At 37.3% G+C, this 20,015-nt stretch overlaps 1 protein-coding gene and 2 long non-coding RNA genes across 9 annotated transcripts; 1 reads left to right on the top strand and 2 right to left on the bottom strand.

Annotated features, from left to right (window-relative positions):
• Positions 1-9: 9 nt before the first annotated feature.
• LOC128025405 (uncharacterized) lies at positions 10-5,327 on the bottom strand. Its single transcript, XR_008186150.1, has 4 exons — positions 5,256-5,327; positions 4,938-5,160; positions 3,470-3,571; positions 10-893 (listed from the first exon to the last, which is right to left on the bottom strand). It is a non-coding gene; the product is annotated as an uncharacterized LOC128025405 (long non-coding RNA).
• A 143-nt stretch (positions 5,328-5,470) lies between these two features.
• LOC128025404 (uncharacterized) lies at positions 5,471-12,201 on the bottom strand. 6 transcript variants are annotated; one of them, XR_008186147.1, is made up of 11 exons: positions 12,045-12,196; positions 11,159-11,649; positions 9,756-9,915; positions 9,608-9,688; positions 9,231-9,406; positions 8,816-9,022; positions 7,678-7,773; positions 6,582-6,743; positions 6,141-6,304; positions 5,913-6,055; positions 5,471-5,653 (listed from the first exon to the last, which is right to left on the bottom strand). It is a non-coding gene; the product is annotated as an uncharacterized LOC128025404 (long non-coding RNA). The 6 variants fall into 6 exon arrangements; XR_008186145.1 differs by having other exon boundaries at positions 9,231-9,688; positions 12,045-12,198; XR_008186148.1 differs by lacking the exon at positions 9,608-9,688.
• A 90-nt stretch (positions 12,202-12,291) lies between these two features.
• LOC128025401 (monocarboxylate transporter 4-like) lies at positions 12,292-19,378 on the top strand. 2 transcript variants are annotated; one of them, XM_052611736.1, is made up of 5 exons: positions 12,292-12,447; positions 16,100-16,342; positions 16,543-16,686; positions 16,771-17,547; positions 17,997-19,378. In XM_052611736.1, exons 2-5 carry the CDS (start codon positions 16,120-16,122, stop codon positions 18,383-18,385), a joined length of 1,533 nt encoding a protein of 510 aa, XP_052467696.1. In that variant the 5' UTR covers positions 12,292-12,447; positions 16,100-16,119; the 3' UTR covers positions 18,386-19,378. The 2 variants fall into 2 exon arrangements, with proteins under 2 accessions (XP_052467696.1, XP_052467695.1); XM_052611735.1 differs by lacking the exon at positions 12,292-12,447 and adding an exon at positions 13,384-13,666.
• Positions 19,379-20,015: the final 637 nt, after the last annotated feature.

Raw genomic sequence — 20,015 nt, 5'->3', positions numbered from 1 at the left:
CTACCGCCGCAGAGAGAGAGAGAGAGAAAAAAAATTCTATTAAGACCGGGTTACTAGAGTTCATACCGGTATGATCACATGTACAACAGCTAACATTTCTGCTTTTACGGGTATGGGTGAGCAAGTTCAAGTTCAAGTTCAAGTTGACCCGGGTCGAGTGTCTGCGGTTTGCAAACAATGTGAAATTGGGTCAATTTAGCACGCAACACTGAATTTCTATTAAATCTTAGCATCGATATTTTATCTGTCATAATATGAGTTACTTGTTTAAACATAAGGGAGGGCATCAGGTATTACAATCACTGGTTATATTTAGCTTTAATTTTTAGTCTGTTTAAATATTTATAAAATTTCCTAAATACAAATTTAAATAAGCACAGAAAATCAGTGTGCTTTTTTTGTTGGATAACACAAAAGTGGCACATTAATACGCCATTTGGCTTTTTTATGCTATAGGATCCAATCTAAAGTTGAGCAGACATATATGCACTCTATAAATCCGGGGTGGAAAAATACTGAGTACATTGTTTAAAATTATGTTCGTTTAATACATATTGTATTGATGTAACTGTTGGTTAGATGCAGTAGTAGCAGCACATGAATGCAGCACACAGATTGCGTTGTAGCAGGTGTCTATAGGCGGCGCTGTGGAGCTCTGGAAACACGTGAGAGACACAGGGGATGCAATTTTGACGGTTTCCAGTGGAAAGGAATTCACCAATCAGTGAGCGGAGGTGTGTAGAACCACCCAATCAGAATGAATGCAAGGGTGTTGCTAGGAGATAGGGTGATGTCAGGACAATGTTGTGGGAGGAGTGGAATCCTACACCTGCTGAGGCTGTGATGTCATCATGAGGGAGGGGCTGGACAGCGCTGGGTTACTGCAGTTCAATCTACAAGAGCCATAACACAGAATGTGAAATGTCATCTTATCAATCCCATTATAAAAATATTAATTGCACGCATATTTTGTATGAATTCTGTAAAGGGAAAATCGAACCAAATGTTCGTGTGCCTTATTAAATGTTTACTGAGAAACTGAAACTACATTATCTGTAAACCAGAACAGCTATTATCATAGGTTCTGCTTATTATTATAAAAGGCTCACATGTCTATTGGTCAAATTATGCAATAATTTATTAGAACATTTACAAAAGGTACAGATATATATATATATATATATATATATATATATATATATATATATATATATATATATATATATATATATATATATATATATATATATATATATATATATATATATATATATATATATATATATCAATCTTGCATGATGCAAAGGGAACAAATAAAAATGTGTCACTTCAAATAAGACAGTTCTTTAAATAGAGAGGCCCCAAAATTTTTTAAATAAATTTTTCCAGCAGGATGTGTCTTTTTTTAGCAGGTGCAAATGTATTATGATTATGTTTCTTCTTTTCCCAGAGTGATGCTTTCATACCCTCCACACTGACCAGTGGAGCAAGAAGCTGATTAATATCTGTGTGTCCTCCGCTTGCTGTAGCCACTCTTCCTGAGAGCACAAAATTATGAGGGTTTATATCCTCGTTTTAAAATTGTAAATCCCATGTAATGTGGTGGCTTCATGTCAGTATCACACAGTACCTAAAGGCATCTTTATTGTGATCTTGAAAAAAGCACCTACAATAAGAATGTAAATGAGAAATTAGATCACTTTGTCTGGATTGACAAAGTGATTTGAAGTTATTTTAGGAGCTTGAGTTCTGCAAGTGGACGTCGCTTGATTGTGCCATCCCAAAGAAGCACAAAGTCACTTTTACAGACTTTTACATTAAATGTTCCCTCCTGGTGGAATGACCTCCCCAACTCAATCCGAGCAGCTGAGTCCTTAGCCATTTTCAAGAATCGGCTTAAAACCCATCTCTTCCATCTTTATTTGACCCCCTAACTTTATCACTCACTATTATACACTATTCTATATATATATATATATATATATATATATATATATATATAAACTAAATAAAAAATTCTAAATACCTTTCTAATGTTTTTGTATTCTATTTTTCTTTTAAATTATTATACAATTATAAAAAACCTCTAACATTAGCTTGCTCTTTTCTTTTTCTATTCTATCTGTTTTCTTTTTATATATTATATTATTTATAAACCCTTGCTACGTATACTGTGTTTATGCTAACTGAGACTTGTTATAGCACTTATATATCATTGCTCTTTTGTTGTTTTTGATCGCTTCCATTGTCCTCACTTGTAAGTCGCTTTGGATAAAAGCGCCTGCTAAATGAATATATATAAATGTAAAACACTGTATATGACTTAAATACACCTTTGTATAATAAATTACTTTTAATTGAAAATAATAAATGTTCTGTTTTTGGTGGTGCTTAAAGTAATAAAAAGTGGTGTACCCTTTTAGAAAAAGGCAAGGCAGGTTTGAAAACATTTTTAGTACATTTAATGATTAATGGAGCGTGTATTGGAAAAGACCAATACAAAGTTCACATTCCTAAGAATTTGTGTTCTGATGTGTGTGTTTAAAATTAAATGTCTCCTATTTGTCATTGACCCAAATAGAGGTCAACGGCACTTGTAATCAGATATTAGCATCTTTAATCTTTCTGACAGAGGTGAAAAATCAAAACTCTTTACCTGTGCATGTGACTGATGCTGAAATGCTCTCTAAGTAAACATAATTTGATATTTGGACTAAATGATGTACTATGAATAAACACTGACACTGAACCTTCGGTTGCATGATCGCAGAGTTGACATTTCAAGGACCTGTTTCAATGCCAATGTTTTCAAATGAGGCAATTTTTAGTCAAGTGGACTTAGTTTTTAATTGATTGAAGACATTTTGCCACTCCTCTAAATGGCTTCATCACCGGTCTGATGAAACAGATGTACCATCATGAAAGCTACTGTAAGAAATACAAAGTCCAAAGAGAACTACAGATATTACAAAATTTGCCTACATAGACTATTCTCATTCAAAATCAACCTGTCAGAATGGATCTTTATTTCATGCCGGTATAAGATAATGTCTATTGAAGATACAAGGGTAAAATATGGCCTGACTGGTTAAACATTTTTTAATGGCTCTATGGTCCAATCAGCATTATGAACATAGATAAATTTAATTTGGCCTTGAGTCCAGTCATGCATCTCTGTCGTGATTCCCCCAATATACAAAGCAATTTTGATCAAATCTGATCCTTTGTCTTGACAAATCAAGTTACGAAATTTCATACGCATATCCTTCTATAAATGATATGAAGTTTAGTATTGAGAGGAGAACTACAAAGGAAGTTGCGTGATCATCTTTTAAGCTAACTGATTTAGTATATTCTTGCAGTTAAATGTCTTAAGTCTGGCTGTATAGGAGACGCAGTACAACACTTCTGTGATTAAATATAAATGCTCTAAAGACTGAAGGGACTCATTTATGACTTTTCTGCTCACCTTTGTCTTAACTGTAACTTGAAGAAAACACAGAGGAACTTGAACCTCAATCAAGCATCTTCCACACGTTCTGTAGGGACGGACTGGAGCTTCAGATTGGTTCTGCAGAGGAGAGTTTTCTTTACTGCCCACACACTTGAGGAAGGAACTTAAACAATGAAACAAGAACAAAAGACTCACACTGTTTATAACCAATGTTCAAAAATGTGGGTACAGTAAGATCTTATGCACGAAGACTGCATTTGTTTAATCATAAATAAAATGAAAACTCTGATTGGAGGCTCCCATGGGTTTACGGTTCTGTGTTTGTCTGAACTCTCACTCTCAGAGAACTGGGGACTGACTAGAATTTTCATTATCATTATTCTGATCTCTTTGTGCATATTGTAACTGTAAGAATGAGAATTAAAATGAATGTATTTAAATTTCATGCTAGCGTGACCATAATTAACCTTGACAAGGGAGTGATCGCTGACCTTTGCCATGCTTCAGTGGCCTTGACAAAGAATAGCATTGCATAAAAGCGGTGTCTGAAATATCACATCAGTACATATACAGGGGCCAAACGGATTAGTATGATGAAATATATTCTTAGTATCAATACAGAGAGCATGCTTTGTCTGAACAAAGTCTCTCTCATGCAGGAGTCACCTGAGTGGTTAGCTTGTGCTATAGCTGTTCCAGGGTAAATAAGCGGCTCTCTGATTGCACCCCATGCTCAGATTGAGAGGGGTCTTTCCCCCCCCCCAGACTGTGCACTAGGTCAGTTGGTTTGAGAATGACTTTTGAGTGCTGTGGCACTAAGAAAAACTACATTTTGCTAGTAAATTCAACAAACAATTACAAAGAAACAACAATAAACACATTGAAATTCTTGTAAAACATACTTGAATAATTTTGATTTATTTACACCTTATTTAAAAGCTTTAGATGGCACATTTTGGAGAGAAAAACAGGTCAATTTCACATAAAGGTGATTGTTTGCATCCCTTATGTTCATATTTCCATAACTTAAATTCCAATTTTGTCTGTAATTGAACAGGATATAACAAACTGAGGAAATATTTGGAAGTGTTGATATTCAGCAATGATTTGCCAGTGAATGACTTCTCAATGAGTTGTATAACCAATTTGAAGCAAGACAAAACACACAAAGCATGGAGAATTTCCGGGACAAATAAGCTTAGGGCTCTCTATTGAGAATCAAAGCAAGGCTTCTTTAATCCCTTGGTAAAAACATGGATCAGTCTATTGTGACGGGGCAATGGCATAAAAATGAGTGGTGAATTATGGTTGTTAACCCCATGTGCCCTTTTCACCAAGTAAAAGAATAGATTTCCTTATATCCCTCTTGAGCCAGAGAAAATTCCTTATATAATTTAAAACATTTGGAAATTGAACATTTCCTGTTCCTTCTTGATGAAAATACAACTGAAACCAATTGTTATGCTTCAAAAGCAATACTAACCCTCTAGTCCTGCTTCTATCAACTGTGCCCGGAGCCTGTTGCCCATTTCAATGAGTTGCCATTTGTCCTGACTGAGGCTGGTGATCAATAGTGAAGCCTGTTTGAGCTTTTACTGAAGCGTAGCAACATGACCCACAGCGCCTCATCTGGCTGAACTCTGCAGCAACCACAGCTGCTGTCTAGGGACAAGTTCTCCTCCGGATATACATTCTAAAACATACTTCTGATAAGAGACAATTCATGTCAGTAATATGTAAGTGGCACAGTAATGACATATAATACACATTACTAGATTTGCTCATAAGTATTATTAGATACCTGATTTGTTTGTATTCCTAATTATGTACAAGGGGCTCTCTCCTGCGAGGTCAACCTTCAGTGCTGAAACCTAGCCACATAAATACTGTAGTTAAATAAAGACATGAAATGATATTAATCTATGTCACTTTAAGGCAGAAAGATCATGCATTTATTTGCATTTACAAGAAAATATTGTTTAAAGTAAAATTCTTTATATTTAAAACTTGCCTGGTTGCCAAGTGCAACACTCTCCAGGTTGTGGAGCAAACTGCTTTTTTTGTCACTCTTTATCCTCTCATCTCACTTCATTCAACTCCAGCTCTTTGCTTAAGCCTTGCTTCTTCAGCTGCTGCTGCCCTCTTGTGATTTTCCAGCTCCAGTCGTAAACTCCCATTCTCCATGTATTTTGAGTGACACTGGAGAAATATTACCATATATACAGTATGTGTTCAACTTTCCCTCTAACTCATCATGAAATGCCAGAAGAGCATACTTATTAGAAAAAAAGCATCAGGCATTGCACATCATGTAAATTTGCTCTGCGCTAACTGGTGTGTGTTTGTGTGTTAACGATTTACATATTTTAGCTGTTAACATTTTTCCATCTAAACAAGAATTACATTATATTATACCTTTTAATTGTTAGATGCCTGGGACAGGGACTAAAATCATTACCTGCTGGCTAAGCTGTTCCACAGAAGACTCCCAATGAGCCAGCCTCACTTCCTGTTTCTTTAGAGCAGCGATAAATGTTACTTTCTCCACTCGCAGCCCACCTGCAGACACTCTTCTTTAGAACACTGTGCTCCTACCAAATTCTGAGTGAGGCACAGAAAACCCAATTTTTTAAAATCAATATCACCAATCCACAGTATTACACAACAAGTTAGAATTTTGAATCACCTATGGTCTCATTAAATGATCTAATGTGGTTTTGAAGATATGCATTGTCAGGGGAAATTGTTCACATGTTTTGCAAGAGTCCTCTAACTGCTCCTCAAGATCATCATATTTGGCCCTAAGCTCCAGTATCTCTTATTCCCAAATCCGACTTTAGTCTGTAGTCCCTGAAATAGACAAAATAACTGTCATACAACAGGGCAGAGGTTACATTTCCTGAGCCTTTTTTTGTAATTTTTTCACATTATTGTCCTATTATTTATGCTTGCTTTTACAAAGTAGAAGACAGTTATACTACCCAGAATATTCTTTTAAAAATGGCACATGGGGATCATTATTTCCCAACAAGTAGGGGGATACATGCAGACATTTCTGAAAGTGTTGAAAATATGTCACAAAAGTAATAAAATGTACATTTAAGTTTCTTTTAAGACTCTCTTGTACCTGCAGTGCTGGGCTCTGGATTTATGGTCTGACTCTTAGCTATAGACATCTGCTGGCTCAGGTTCTCCATCTCTTTCCTCATTTGAGCCACCACTGCTCTTGGAGCACTGTTTTGCTGCTAGAGTTTCTTGATTTCCTCTGATGGGAAACTACAGCAGATACCTGCAGATGAATTTCACACAGTTTTTTGTTATGTAAGAAAGTAATGAAACAATAAAATTATTGTATAAGCCAATTAGCAACCACTAGATGGAGGCAAGAGATTGTGGCATTCTGACACACTTTTAAAGATCTGAATTAGTCAACAAGCTATTACAGGACTGAGCACACACCACAAACATAATAATACGTTTGCTGTTAAGATACGTATTACTTTATGGTCAGACAATTTAAAGTGCTGATATATAAGCTAATTTATATTGTGCTGAATATATGGATAGCTGGTGTTATGGAATGGAACCACTGATCTATATTCTCTATTATAGATCAGTGGATAGAACCTTTCCTTGGACATAATGTCCAGGGAGACTGAAAAATTTCACAACAACATTTTATGAGCGGCCAAGCATCTTCTGCTGATGTGCTGTTTAAAGTCTCGTAAATGTTTCATTCTAAATTACATACCAAACAGCTGGCAAGGCCAGTATAAACAGCGTAATGTGACATATATCTTCAGAATAGCTGTAATAGCATTGCACCAAGTGGATTTTATCTATAATTCTAATTAATGAATGGAAGAGCAGGTCTTCGATGAAATAAATTATGTGGATGTTGACAATGTCTGCTGTTTTATATAAATAGAAAAGATTCATTTTCTAAGCAAGTAGACTGACAATCCATAAAGGGCAAGTTAGGGTCAGATGATTCACTTCATTTGCTGTGTGACTCCTACTATTCAGACAGTTTGGCATCTCCTACTATTCATGAGTTTGGCATGGCCAGAGAACTGCTGGACGAGACACCCACCAGATCATTAGCTGTCATCATACCACTTGTGTTTGTTTTACTAAAGAACATTCTAAATGGTAACAGGTTCCTTCACAGTATTACATTTCAGTCTGAATGGTGTAACAGAGAAAGATGTGTGTGGTCTAACCTGAATTCCTGTTAGTGCCGGTTTGGTTCCACGTAATGCCTGATTTCGCTCTGTGTCCTGTAACTCTCGCATCTTTTCTCTCAGCTCAGCAGTAATCTTAGGGCACATACCAAAATATAAATCATTACGTCCTTCTACAGGACAACCTTATGAATAAGATTAAGTGCAGAAGCTTGTGGGAAACACTAACTGATTAGAAAATATGGGCCACAAATATAGGTCATAAAATAAATGTTTGCTAAATATAAACTAAAGGTTACATTTTAATTTTCTTTCTTCATGAAATTATTTTATTATTATTATTTAATTTATTAGCTACAGGACATTATTCTGTGGTCAAATGATGTTGGAAAGATCATCTTTATGAGCTGAACACACACGAAAGCCATTACAAAGTCACAATTATGGGTGGGAAACTAAGAACGTTCTTTGAGCCCAGAGGAACCTAATTGGGGATGTGTCAGTGAATAAACATTGCTGGATGCAATGGATGCAGCACCTAAACTGACAACAATACATTTGCAGAAAATAATGAGTTTTTTATTTTATTTTTTATTTATAAACTGTGTTCCTGTGGCTCAAGTGGAAGAGCATTGCGTTAGCAGTGCAAGGTTGTGGGTTCGATTCCCAGGGAACACATGTTAGGCAAAAACTGTTAGCCTGAATGCACTGTAAGTCGCTTTGGATAAAAGCATCTGCTAAATGCATAAATGTAAATGTAAAACAATCTAATTTGCATGTACAAATAAACCAGTATTGTATAATTAGGATGGAATAAATAGCAAATAGCGATTCAATCTACAGCACTTTCATAAATAAAGTTTATCTTTAAAAACACTGATTAATTAACACTGTTATAAGTAATCTTAGATTTTTATATTGATATAAATTTTATAGTGTATATTATGATTTCAATGTGTTTAAGTATTCATTAATTTATTTTGAACAGTAGTACAGGATTTGATATCAGACATTCATTGGATATTATGGACATTTATTGGTCAAACAAACAATAAATAAATAAATAAATGTATCCGCCAGAATTTGTATACTGGTGCTTCCACAGTACAATGCAGTTAAACAATTTAGATGTTGTGTAAAAGGTATGCAATTATTATTTTCCTGTGACCCCCCTCACCTTCCTATATCCTCTTTACACCTTTCCAGCCCTGCTCTCACTTTGGCTTCCCTCTCTCCTGCAGAATGCAGCTCTGTATCCATGGCAACATTTTCTTTGAAGATCTGTGTGATGTAAGTATCCCAGCCAGATCCAGTTGTTTTCATCTGCAGTCTGAGCCTTAGGTATCAAATAAGAGAATCAAATCTAAAGCAGATCTGGATACAGCTGTGGTAACAAACACAATTTAGTCATCAGCAGGAGTCTCATAATGCATCTCCCTTCCATATACACAAACGGACCATTTCAAATTTCATGAAAAATGTAAATCTGTTAGCTAAGAATATGTTCTCCAAACAGCGGAAGTATTTCTTGGCTAGTAAAAATTAACCATAGAACTTTTCTGTGAATATTAATTTCGATATTGTGTTCCTACTCTTGTATCTGCAGGCCTCAGTAATGAAGGTCATCCATATAGCTCTTTTCTCGCCTCTCCTGTTCCAGAATCATCATGTCCAGTTGGGCTTGCAATTCTGAAATCTCTTGGAGTTCCCTGGCATAAGCCTCTCTCATGAGAACCAACGCATCCTCTTTCTCCCCAGCTCTGCATGTCTGCATATATCAATTTTCTAAACATCCAAAGCAAGACCAGCAAGACATGCTGACCTACGAGTAATCTGAGCTATGCATATTAAAAAGAGAGGTTCATGACCTCAACTGTTTTTCATTCGTCATTAGGATCTACAAATATTCATGCCATTTTCATGTACTGTATCTTTATGTGTAACAAACTGGACTTAACAGGGGTATTACCTAATTCCTGCTGTAAGCTTCTTGCTCTTTGTTTTATAATTGTTCTCCATTTGTTTTAGTTTGTCTTCAAACTCTTTTATCCTGTAGAACAGCAATCATGATCTTCTTCCAAAATTCAAAAATAAATGCTTTTTAGCACACAATTTACCAGTTTATCTGGAGTCTTCCATTGCAGTGATGTTAAGTCAGCAATCTCTGCACTGGATCTCTTTTTGAGCCTGCTGTAGTTCTTCAGAGGCCTGCAGGGCTTCAGTGGCCTGACTGTAAGCTTTGGCGTGGACCTCCAGCTCTTAGCTCAATACCTTTTTCTGGACGATTTAAAATTATTAATAAACTAAAAAATTATCCATGCAGAAGATCACTCATACCAGAGTTATAATACTGCCAAAAGTATACCAGAACATTACATCTATATGTGCTCTCTAACAGCTTCTACTGCTCTAGAAAGGCTTTCCAAACTAGGTTGGAACTTGGCTGTGGTAATGGGCTTTCTGCTGTATGAGTTCAGGCACTGACATTTAGGTAATGGGGCCTAGGTCCTGGTCAGCATTCCAATACTTCATTCATGTCGACACTTCAATTTATCAACATACAGTACTTTCGGTCATGTAGTGTCTAAAGCAATGGTTCGTAACCAGGAGGCAAAGCTGACAACCACTGGTCTAAATGGGCCGGACTTCCAATTTAAAGTTTAGAATAGGTTTGATGTGGTATTGGTCTTACTTTGAGTTCATGTGAGAGAAGAATCACACTGTTTATTCCATCCCTCTTTCTCATGTCACTGTCAAAATCTGCCATCATTTCATGTTTGCAATTTATAAGATTCACCGTATTTAATTGATATGATTTAAACTAATGCAGACAAAAAGAGATTTACATAACACTTGTATGCCTGTGCTTAAACAACACTCAAATGTCAAAAGTCAAGCGACAACAACACCGAAGACTGAGCAATAATCTATTTTTGAAATGACCTACACCTTAAATAGCTTTCGTTCACCTACATTATCGGTGATCCTTCACAGCCTTATCATTTTACTTTACAGACTGAGTGAGGTGAGGATTGTTTTAGCGATTATTTGACATAGCTCAATGACTAAGACCTCCTGCCAGCTGGAATCCCTTTAGGTCAGTGGTTTTGCTTTAAATAACACACAATGTCCTGGCATTAATCCCAGGACATCCACTTTGTGGACTCATTTTTAGACTAGAAAAGCATCATAACTGAAAATATCCAAGACAACTAAGATATTAAAGCTTTAGATCTTGTAACTTAAATTTAGGAATGGGCTATAATAGATGTCTAGTCATTTAATCAAGTCACTGTATTTTTTTTATTCTGTGGCTGTGAAGTGAAGTGTGTTTCAGCCACCTATTTGCAGACAGACGTCTTTATCCATTACAGTACATCTTGCAGTGTTTTGAAATGTCCTGTGCCGCAGGCATTGTAACATATCTAGTTAAATATAGTCCAGCTTATTTAAACATACGACCTCCTGTGTTTTTGAACACAACATATGTGTCCTATAAATCTTGCGGGTTGCACCATACCTGTTTCTGCAGTGCCAGCTCACCCTAGGACTCTCGAATTCGCCGCTGGAGATACCGTTTCAATGTTTCATTCTCCTCCCTGAGTTTCTGCATCTCATTTTCCATCATGCTAAAAAGCCAGAACAAATGTCATCAAAATTCCACAAAAAGCTAGTTTAAATCAGTGTGGATGACCAAACACAGATGATCCTGAGAAACAAAGCCATAACTGGACTTTTTTCAAATTTGACTCTACGCTCGACTCCCCTCCTCTGATATGGCACTTCTATGTCCTCCTTCTATCTGCTCCTCCAGGGCATGCTGAAGTCTTTGTCCCTCTCCTCCAACACATGTAGATTATACTTGAAGTAATCTCGCAAGCATAGGAAATGCTCCCTCTGGGTGGACAGCTCTGATGTGGCTTCATTTAGAGCGGTCTCATTGTCGATTCTGTAAAGCCTGAAGTTCTTTCCATTCTTTACAAGACAATTGGGCTCTAGCTCCACAGCTTCCTGCATGTTTACAAAGCAGATCACAACAGGACACTGAAACATTTGTTACCTGTTAAGACAATCTGTAGACACAAGAAGTGATTACAAAGTGCTCATCAGAACAAGTTTATAATTAAACATGCTAAATGAAACCCTACACATCATATACAGACATAAATTGGTTAAAAAGGCATCTGATAATGGTGTGTATTTTAAGTTATATCCTTCGTGATCCGATAAAAAACCCCCAAAAGTGTAATAAAAGTGTCCTTTTATTACTGAACTGTCATAGTGGCTGGGCAAAGATTTTAGCGATAGCTCATATTAAAAAAAGAATAATAACTTCATAAATACAAGCTATTTCAAACAATTTCAACAGAATTACAACTATTTCATTAAATAAAATTGTTTCTCACTTTCACGTGTATATCAGCCCAAGAATTAACGAAGAGCCTAGTATTATTAGTAGAGCCTAGAAAATTGTTAGCTTTGCACAGCGAATATTTTTTTTACTTTACGTCTTTGTCAAGTTCAGATGACCGGAACTGTGTAAAAGTCAAAGTCCACATCAGCTGCTCCAGAAGGAAGTTGCTGAGTAGGTCTAAAACAGTTTGCATTTAACGTTTAGGTTAGCTAAGCTAATTAGCTAAGATATAGCAGGAGCTGACTTTGGTTCTAGCTCGGTCACATCAACTATCCATATTGCTATGGTAACTGTGGGCGTCTGCAGCAACATCAGTTTCTATGGCTTGCCTGAAGAATGAGTTCTTTTTTATGTTACAACTGAGCGGCATTTGCTTACATCGAAAGCCGGAAATTGTGAGTTAACTTCTGATTTATCTCTAGTTATTGCATTACTATCATTTCCCGCATCACTATAGCATCTGAAAGTTATAAAACGTTTCCGAGACCTCTGTTTGAAAATAAATATGAAGTAAATATGGATTCATAAATAAGAAATAGAAAATGATTTGTTATTTTGCATTGTATTTTTGGTTACGTAAGTTACGTAACGTTATAGCTACTAGTACTAAAAGTTTCCGGCAAAGTTCTACAAAGGACGTGTTACCCTACAGACTCTGGCACATCTTTCAGGTTTAAGTACATTATGTACCTCCCTGCCAGAAATGTAAGATAAGCTGAAACTAAGTTTTACAAAGACTAAACCTGTGATACCCCCCCCCCCCCCCCCCCCGCAGCTTACAAAATGTACAAAAGTGAGGAGAACAATGCGGGAACACCTGAAATAAGACACCCGATTCACGTGGGTTCTACCTGCAGGGTTCTACCTGCCTGCTGTCACGCTCTACCTTGTAAATGTACTTGGCGTATAAATTATTCATTTTCTATCACTTATTTATAAGAATGCAGCGTGTAAATAATTTCTTAGTCTTATTAAGATGGATGTTAAAACTTACCGAGGAAACAAAATGTTCCTCTATTCAGTTTTTGTAATATCTGCCTCTATATTTTACACTCATTCACTACTCAGAGCTCTCTACAACCAACAGCTGGCTATAGCCACATAATAAAACCACAATCACTGTAGGCTATCTAAAGACGTGTTTTGAGTTGTTGATAAATGACTGAATTACAAGGAAGTGTCAACGCCCTGTGTTGCAACTCTTCAGTTTTACCTTAGTCACTGTGATGTGGGGGGAAATGCGAAATTATTATTTTTTTCAGCACCCAGCTAAGCTAATGAAAAACAATATACATGTTTCATATATGTTCTTATGAATTCCCTGAGCACATGGTTTGAATAGGAACAAGAGAGAAGAGAGCTGTGGGTAAACGCACGTAGTGCCCTCATAAGAGACACAGCCGCTTCATTGGCTGCGCGTCGGTGTTGTTCGAGTGTGTCACCGGTGACCATAGAACAGGCTACAGCCAGATCAGCACAGCACCACCCACAGTCAGCTGAGCGGATCTCATTCAATGCCTCTTCAAAAGATGTGTGCCGTGCAAACGTGATTGTCCTTGTTCTTGTCCTTGTCCCAGAGGGGTATCAAAACCTTAATCATAGAGCATCGTTAAGGTAGGACTGATTCCTTTAAATATGTCAACATGATTGGGTGATTTTTTTGCATGCTACGCGTGCATGCGTCGTCGGGATAGGGATGCTGAATGCCGGTGGGCTGCTGCGTAGATTGAATTATGGAAAGTGACAGGAATATTCCTTTGTCAATTTAACGTTGAAAATACACACCGTGTTACAGAATATAAACATTTCTAATTAAGTTCAAGCTATATGTCGTGAATAATTCATATACCGATACAGTTGTCATATTCGATACTAGACTGATACAGTGTGATCATCGAGTTGTTGTGGCTATTATAGTGCTACAGTTGTTTATATGAGAGCATTACACTTGAGGATGGCATATTTGTGGCAGTGCCAGCGCTATTGGTGGAGGAGAGAGAGTGTAAAAGTCACGTTTAGCACGTAGACCACAAAGCGCCGGTGCATTAGATGATTTTGATGCAAATTATAGGACATAGAATTACATAATAATTAATGTAATCATGAAGTGTACTAATTTTACAGTTACTTAAAGGGGAGTCGATTATTTTGAACAGTTCACCTATGTGACGTATTCAAATCTGTGATGTTGTCAGCGTAAGTGCGCAGCATCCTGAAATGAACCAACATGCGCAATCAGCCTGTTTCTGTGGTTACCACCTCAAGTAGCTATATAATATATAATAATGAGTGAATCATCTGTGTTTATTAATAACTGACCTGTGTAGAGTATTATGTGGGGAGGGGGTATATATAATGAAAGTATGTGTAATGTGTATATAATCTGTCTTAATTCCCTTAATTCCCTTCTCAGATTTAACCTTATCACTATATCCAATACCATTCTGAACTATAATCATAAAAAACATAACGATGTATATATAGGATAAACATTGAGTAGATGTTTGAAAATCCAAAATAAATAAATAAACCCATAATCTTCTTGTCATTGCAGTGCGACTGACGTTTTCACTAATTAGTATGGACATGACAATATAAGCATCCATAATTAACAACCAGCCAATCCTAGCTGTGACCTGTTTCAGAGAAACAATTCAGTGGCCTTTCTAAAATGAATCCTAACCCTGCATAACACACATCATTTGAAGCCCAAATCCACATTTTGTATAAAAATCACATGGGGAAATATCAGGGTCTTCATTTAGGCTGGTAGGTAGAGGTGTGGCCCTCAGCTCCCACCCCTTGCTTGCCCCTATTTGAGGTAAGGTTATATGTGGGGGGTTTCGAACAGTAAGAGATAATCAGTTTTAACAGACCTTAAGCAAGGTAGGTTGAACATGCATTGGTTGCATGACTTTCTCTTAACCTAATGTAGCTCTTCTACAGTTACTGTGTAACGTGTTGAACAAACCCTTTTCCTATTTTCCTTGCATGCAACTAATAGTAAGTTCTTAAAATGTAAATGTTTTGTAAGGCATATAAATACACTCTTACCACAATACCTATAAAGATGGCTTAAGTTGTCTTGTGCTGTTTTAGTGTTAATAGTTAAGTGGTTTAAGTGCTTTACATTTAAAAAATGTTTTTCTGTTGTATGCCATATAGATGCTTTTGGTATCCAGGTAAATCGTTTCAGAGTTCACATATTGATTAAAACAATGTCTACAGTGAACCAGGTGTCCATTAGTTTGTCTTAAATGAGGATGTATGGACATTCATTAACCAGTCTCTTTAGTTTGAGTCATGGAGCGGTCTTGCCCTTTAAAAAGGTCAAAATAGGAAGGCTGAGCATTCATGGCTTTTTATAGCAGCGTGTGCTGGATGTCACATTATCTTCACATTGTTCAAATCAAGTGGTGGTGCGGGTGTGTTTTTATTTATTTTTGGCTAAATGTGTAGAAATGAGAAAAACAAACTCACAATCAAGATGACAAATGTCTTCAGGAAGTTGGGTAGCCATCAACAGCTGTCTGGAAGCTCTTCCTGTTGAGAGACATTGAAAAGGGCATCATTTCATAGTAGGTTACAGAAGTGTTTGCTAATCCTGGTCCTGGAGCAACCCCACATTACACATTTTGGGTTCCTTCCACATTTATTGGCCATGATTCAACTCATCAGGTCGTTAGTTGAGTGCTCATGATCTGAATAAGCTATGTAAAATAAGGGACATGGAAAATACAGAGCTGGCAGTCTCCCAGGAATCAGGATTGGGAAACATAATTAACTGTGATCTAAAATAAAAATTGCCTATCTGCGGTTTCTTAAAAGTTGTTACTTGGTTGTATTACTGTGTGCCAGGCAAACAGAATTAATCTTAACAAACAAGCTACTTGAGGCATGATTTTGTCTGTTTAGTACTAATTATCCTTAAAAACCAGTATTTTGTTATTTTTATAGTCATGTTGTGGCCAATCAGCATTGTAACTTTACTGTTAAAGTAAGCAGTAGCCCTATTATATGAGACAGTTTCTTGTCTTTTTTTTGCAGCTGAGATCTAAAAAGGCATCATGGGAGGAGCGGTTGTAGACACTGGTGACTGTGGGGCCAAGGCACCTGATGGAGGATGGGGTTGGGCTGTCCTCTTTGGCTGCTTCGTTATTACAGGCTTCTCCTATGCCTTTCCCAAAGCGGTCAGCGTCTTTTTCAAAGAACTTATCCGGGAGTTTGGAGTGGGCTACAGTGACACTGCTTGGATCTCCTCCATACTTCTTGCAATGCTTTATGGCACAGGTACAGTTGTCCACTGGCAGTGGGGATGCATGAGAAGTTTTGTAGATAAGTTGGCTTTCAAAATGCAGGTCCACAAGAAGTTTCTAGTTGGTCTGTAGAGCACTTTGACATTTTGGAAGGACAAAAAAAAAAAGTAGTCTCCTCTTATTCTATCTCGGAATTTATGATTCTTTATGCTTATAGTAGTTTGGTTGTTGCAGGGCCCATATGCAGCATCCTAGTGAACCGGTTTGGGTGTCGCCCTGTGATGATGGTCGGGGGACTTTTTGCCTCGCTGGGCATGATTTTAGCATCGTTTGCAACTAACATCATGCACATCTATATTTGCATAGGAGTCATAACAGGTGAGTAATGTTTTGTAATTGCTTATGAAATTCTGTTGTACTTAACTTCAGTGTATTTATATTTTCAAATATAATGTACTCCAGGTTTGGGTCTTGCTCTGAACTTTCAGCCATCCCTCATCATGCTGAACAGATATTTCAGTGAGAAAAGGCCCTTGGCCAATGGGTTGGCTGCAGCTGGAAGTCCCGTGGCTCTGTGCTGTTTGTCTCCTCTTGGTCAGGTTCTTCAATACAACTATGGTTGGCGTGGAGGCTTTCTCATCCTTGGAGGCATTCTACTGAATTGCTGTGCATGTGGTGCCCTCATGAGACCCTTGACAGCACCGAAAAAAACAAGCGAGGTGGAAGAAAAGGAGAAGGAAACCAAACCCAAACCAAAGCCTAAGCTTCTTGACTTTACCGTTTTTAAAGATTGTGGCTTTTTGATTTACACGGTGGCTGCGGCCATCATGGTGTTAGGTCTTTTTGTGCCTCCTGTGTTTGTTGTAAGCTATGCCAAGGAACTGGGCAATGAGGACACCAAGTCTTCCTTGCTGCTCACCATACTAGGGTTCGTTGATATGTTCGCCAGACCAACATGTGGTGTCATCGCTGGGCTCAAGTGGGTTCGGCCAAGATGTGTTTACCTCTTAAGTTTTGCTATGATCTTCAATGGCACCACCGATCTTATCGGCTCCATGTCCAAAGACTATCCATCTCTCGTGGTGTTTTGCATCTTCTTTGGTATCTCCTATGGCATGGTTGGAGCCTTGCAGTTCGAAGTGTTGATGGCCATTGTGGGGACAGAGAAGTTCTCCAGTGCCATCGGCTTGGTGCTGTTGGTTGAAGCCTTTGCTGTGTTGTTGGGACCACCTGGTGCAGGTCAGTACTGCAGTTTTTATGTTCTGTGGTTTCTTTGCTTTTAAAGAAGTCATAAGACACACAGTGAAACAAATAAAACATTTACATGACCAAAGTATGTCCTCTAGACTTGCAGTTTACCCACCAAAGAAAACCACATTGTCTTTGCAAATGGTCAAAAACAAACAAAAAATATATATTATTGGAATGCAGGTTGCCCTTTGTGTATCTTACAAGTACCTTTTGTTTTGTGTTGTAAGGGCCTTCTATTTTTATTCCATATGGTTCCTTCTTATTTGGATTTAGTTCCCCAAACACTGAACAAATGGACTGTTATAGCTGTCCCAACAATAACAGTTGCAGCTCATACATAATTGATATGTTAGCCCTGGTGACCTGTCAGGACCACCACCACTAATTGGCTGATCCATGTGGGACATTTTCATCATAGTTCTCGTTTCATTTCACAGGTCTTCTTCTGGATTACACAAAGAACTACATGTTCGTCTTCCTGCTGGCCGGGTGTGAGGTGTTCCTCTCGGCCCTTGTGCTCGGAATCTGTAACCTGCTCTTCATCAAAAGGAAGCCTGAACAGCCTGACCCTCCAGCCAAGATGGAGATGGCCATTATCGACACAGAGATGGAGGAGCTTAACAAAGCACCAAAGAACGAACAAGACAGCAGAGGAGGTGAAAATGGAAAGAAGCAAGCCGTTGAGCAGGAAGCAACGGCAAAATCTGATGATAAAATAGTTCAAGAGCCTGAAAGCATAGGGGTGGACTCAATAGAGCTGGAGAACTCTTCCAAAAATGTGACTGAACCAAATGGTGTGGTTGTAGAACCTGAATCCTCTCTGTAAAGATACTAGAACAATAGACATGACAGAGCTTCTCTTGTAGGACTCCTGGACATGCGTTTGATGTTGTAGCGTATGCTTTATGTATCGCACTTTAAATGTGGTTGCAAAGGACTGCTTTCAGACCTGCTTAGTTAAGATTCAGACATTTTTAGGCAGACCACCACTTTGTATGTTAGCAGATATGCCAAGATGTGTTCTCAAATTTGCATTACAAAAAAATTCTATTTATACAGTGGCACCAGATAACACTCGGCTAGTAAACGCTCCACATCAGAGCAGGTCACCAGCATTATACTGAATGTTACCAGCTTGCTTCTTTGTGGCATTCAGTGTTTGCTAATGTGGGTTGTTGGTTCATAGTACCTTTTATCATCCACTGTAACATTTTTAACTGTTCCTGGGAGAGCACAGGCTTGTAATAAAGTCCTGCATTTCAGACAAATGGAACCAGGTTAATCTGAATAACATGCAAATGAGGATCCTAGATCCTAATCTTTTTAAACTGAAAACATTCTTGAGGAATGTAGAGAGTTCAGACATGCTTGTTTTTGTGGAACAGTCTACTCCAAATATTGGAGGACAAAGCTGTTACATTTTATTTTATTTTTTGCTATTTTGTTCATTTCAACCTTCTTGTTTAGATTCTGTATTTATATTTAAGTTTTTTCATATTTGTATTTTATTCATCTAAATGTCTTGACCAACTGCATCAGTCAGGAGAGGACCACAGATTGTACTTGTGATATGTTGGTAACGTATTTAAAAAAAAAATTTTTTTTTTTGAAAACCAAATCGTACTGCAGTATTTATGAAAATGTTTGTGTGGATTAAATGTTACCTTGTTTTTTCTTTCACCAGCAGTTTGAGTAGGGACCCTCTTCTGCTACGTTCTTAAGACACTTAAGCTATTTTTGGTTGTGCCTTAAGTCTTGTAGCCATGCAGAATTTGTGAAATACATTTTAGAAATAAATACATCTTCACTCTCCACTGAACCTTGACTCATTTTTATGGCATTGCAGTGGTTGCACAATATATATATATATATATATATATATATATATATATATATATATATATATATATATATATATATATATATAAAATCTGAACAATGAGTTCTACTATCTTTTTTTTTTACTTAAACCCAACACGATTCAATCAGCTACGTAACTGGTGTGCAATACAAAATGATGCATTAAATTAATTAGTGAACTCAATTGTTTGAAATCACGGTAGCTAATAATATAAAAGGTAGGCAGTGAAAACTAAATGACCAGACGGTTTACTCCTACAAGACACCGTTCAGATCCTATTAGCACAGGATTTGTGCCGTATTTTCAGTCCAGATGGTGTCCATCTGTAAATGCACCTAAACTAGCATCCTTAATATCTACCCTACTGTAAAGTTCAGATCTAAACTTGCTTTAACAATAAAGTGAACGTAAAATGTTAAGATAAAGAATAAACAAATCATCAATGGCATAGTTAAGGAAGAGTAGATAAAGTACTCAAATAAGCAGAGCAAGATATTGCATATTGTATGCTGACAGTCCAAAATGTTTTGGATATTTTGATGCAACTGTGCAATCAGATGCATACAAGACAAAAATAGATTACAGATGCATGCAC

The sequence above is a fragment of the Carassius gibelio genome, chromosome A12, assembly GCF_023724105.1.
Source record: "Carassius gibelio isolate Cgi1373 ecotype wild population from Czech Republic chromosome A12, carGib1.2-hapl.c, whole genome shotgun sequence".
NCBI lineage: Eukaryota > Metazoa > Chordata > Actinopteri > Cypriniformes > Cyprinidae > Carassius > Carassius gibelio.
Note: the sequence above shows the minus strand (reverse complement) of the source record. Positions and strands in the feature narration are given on the sequence as shown.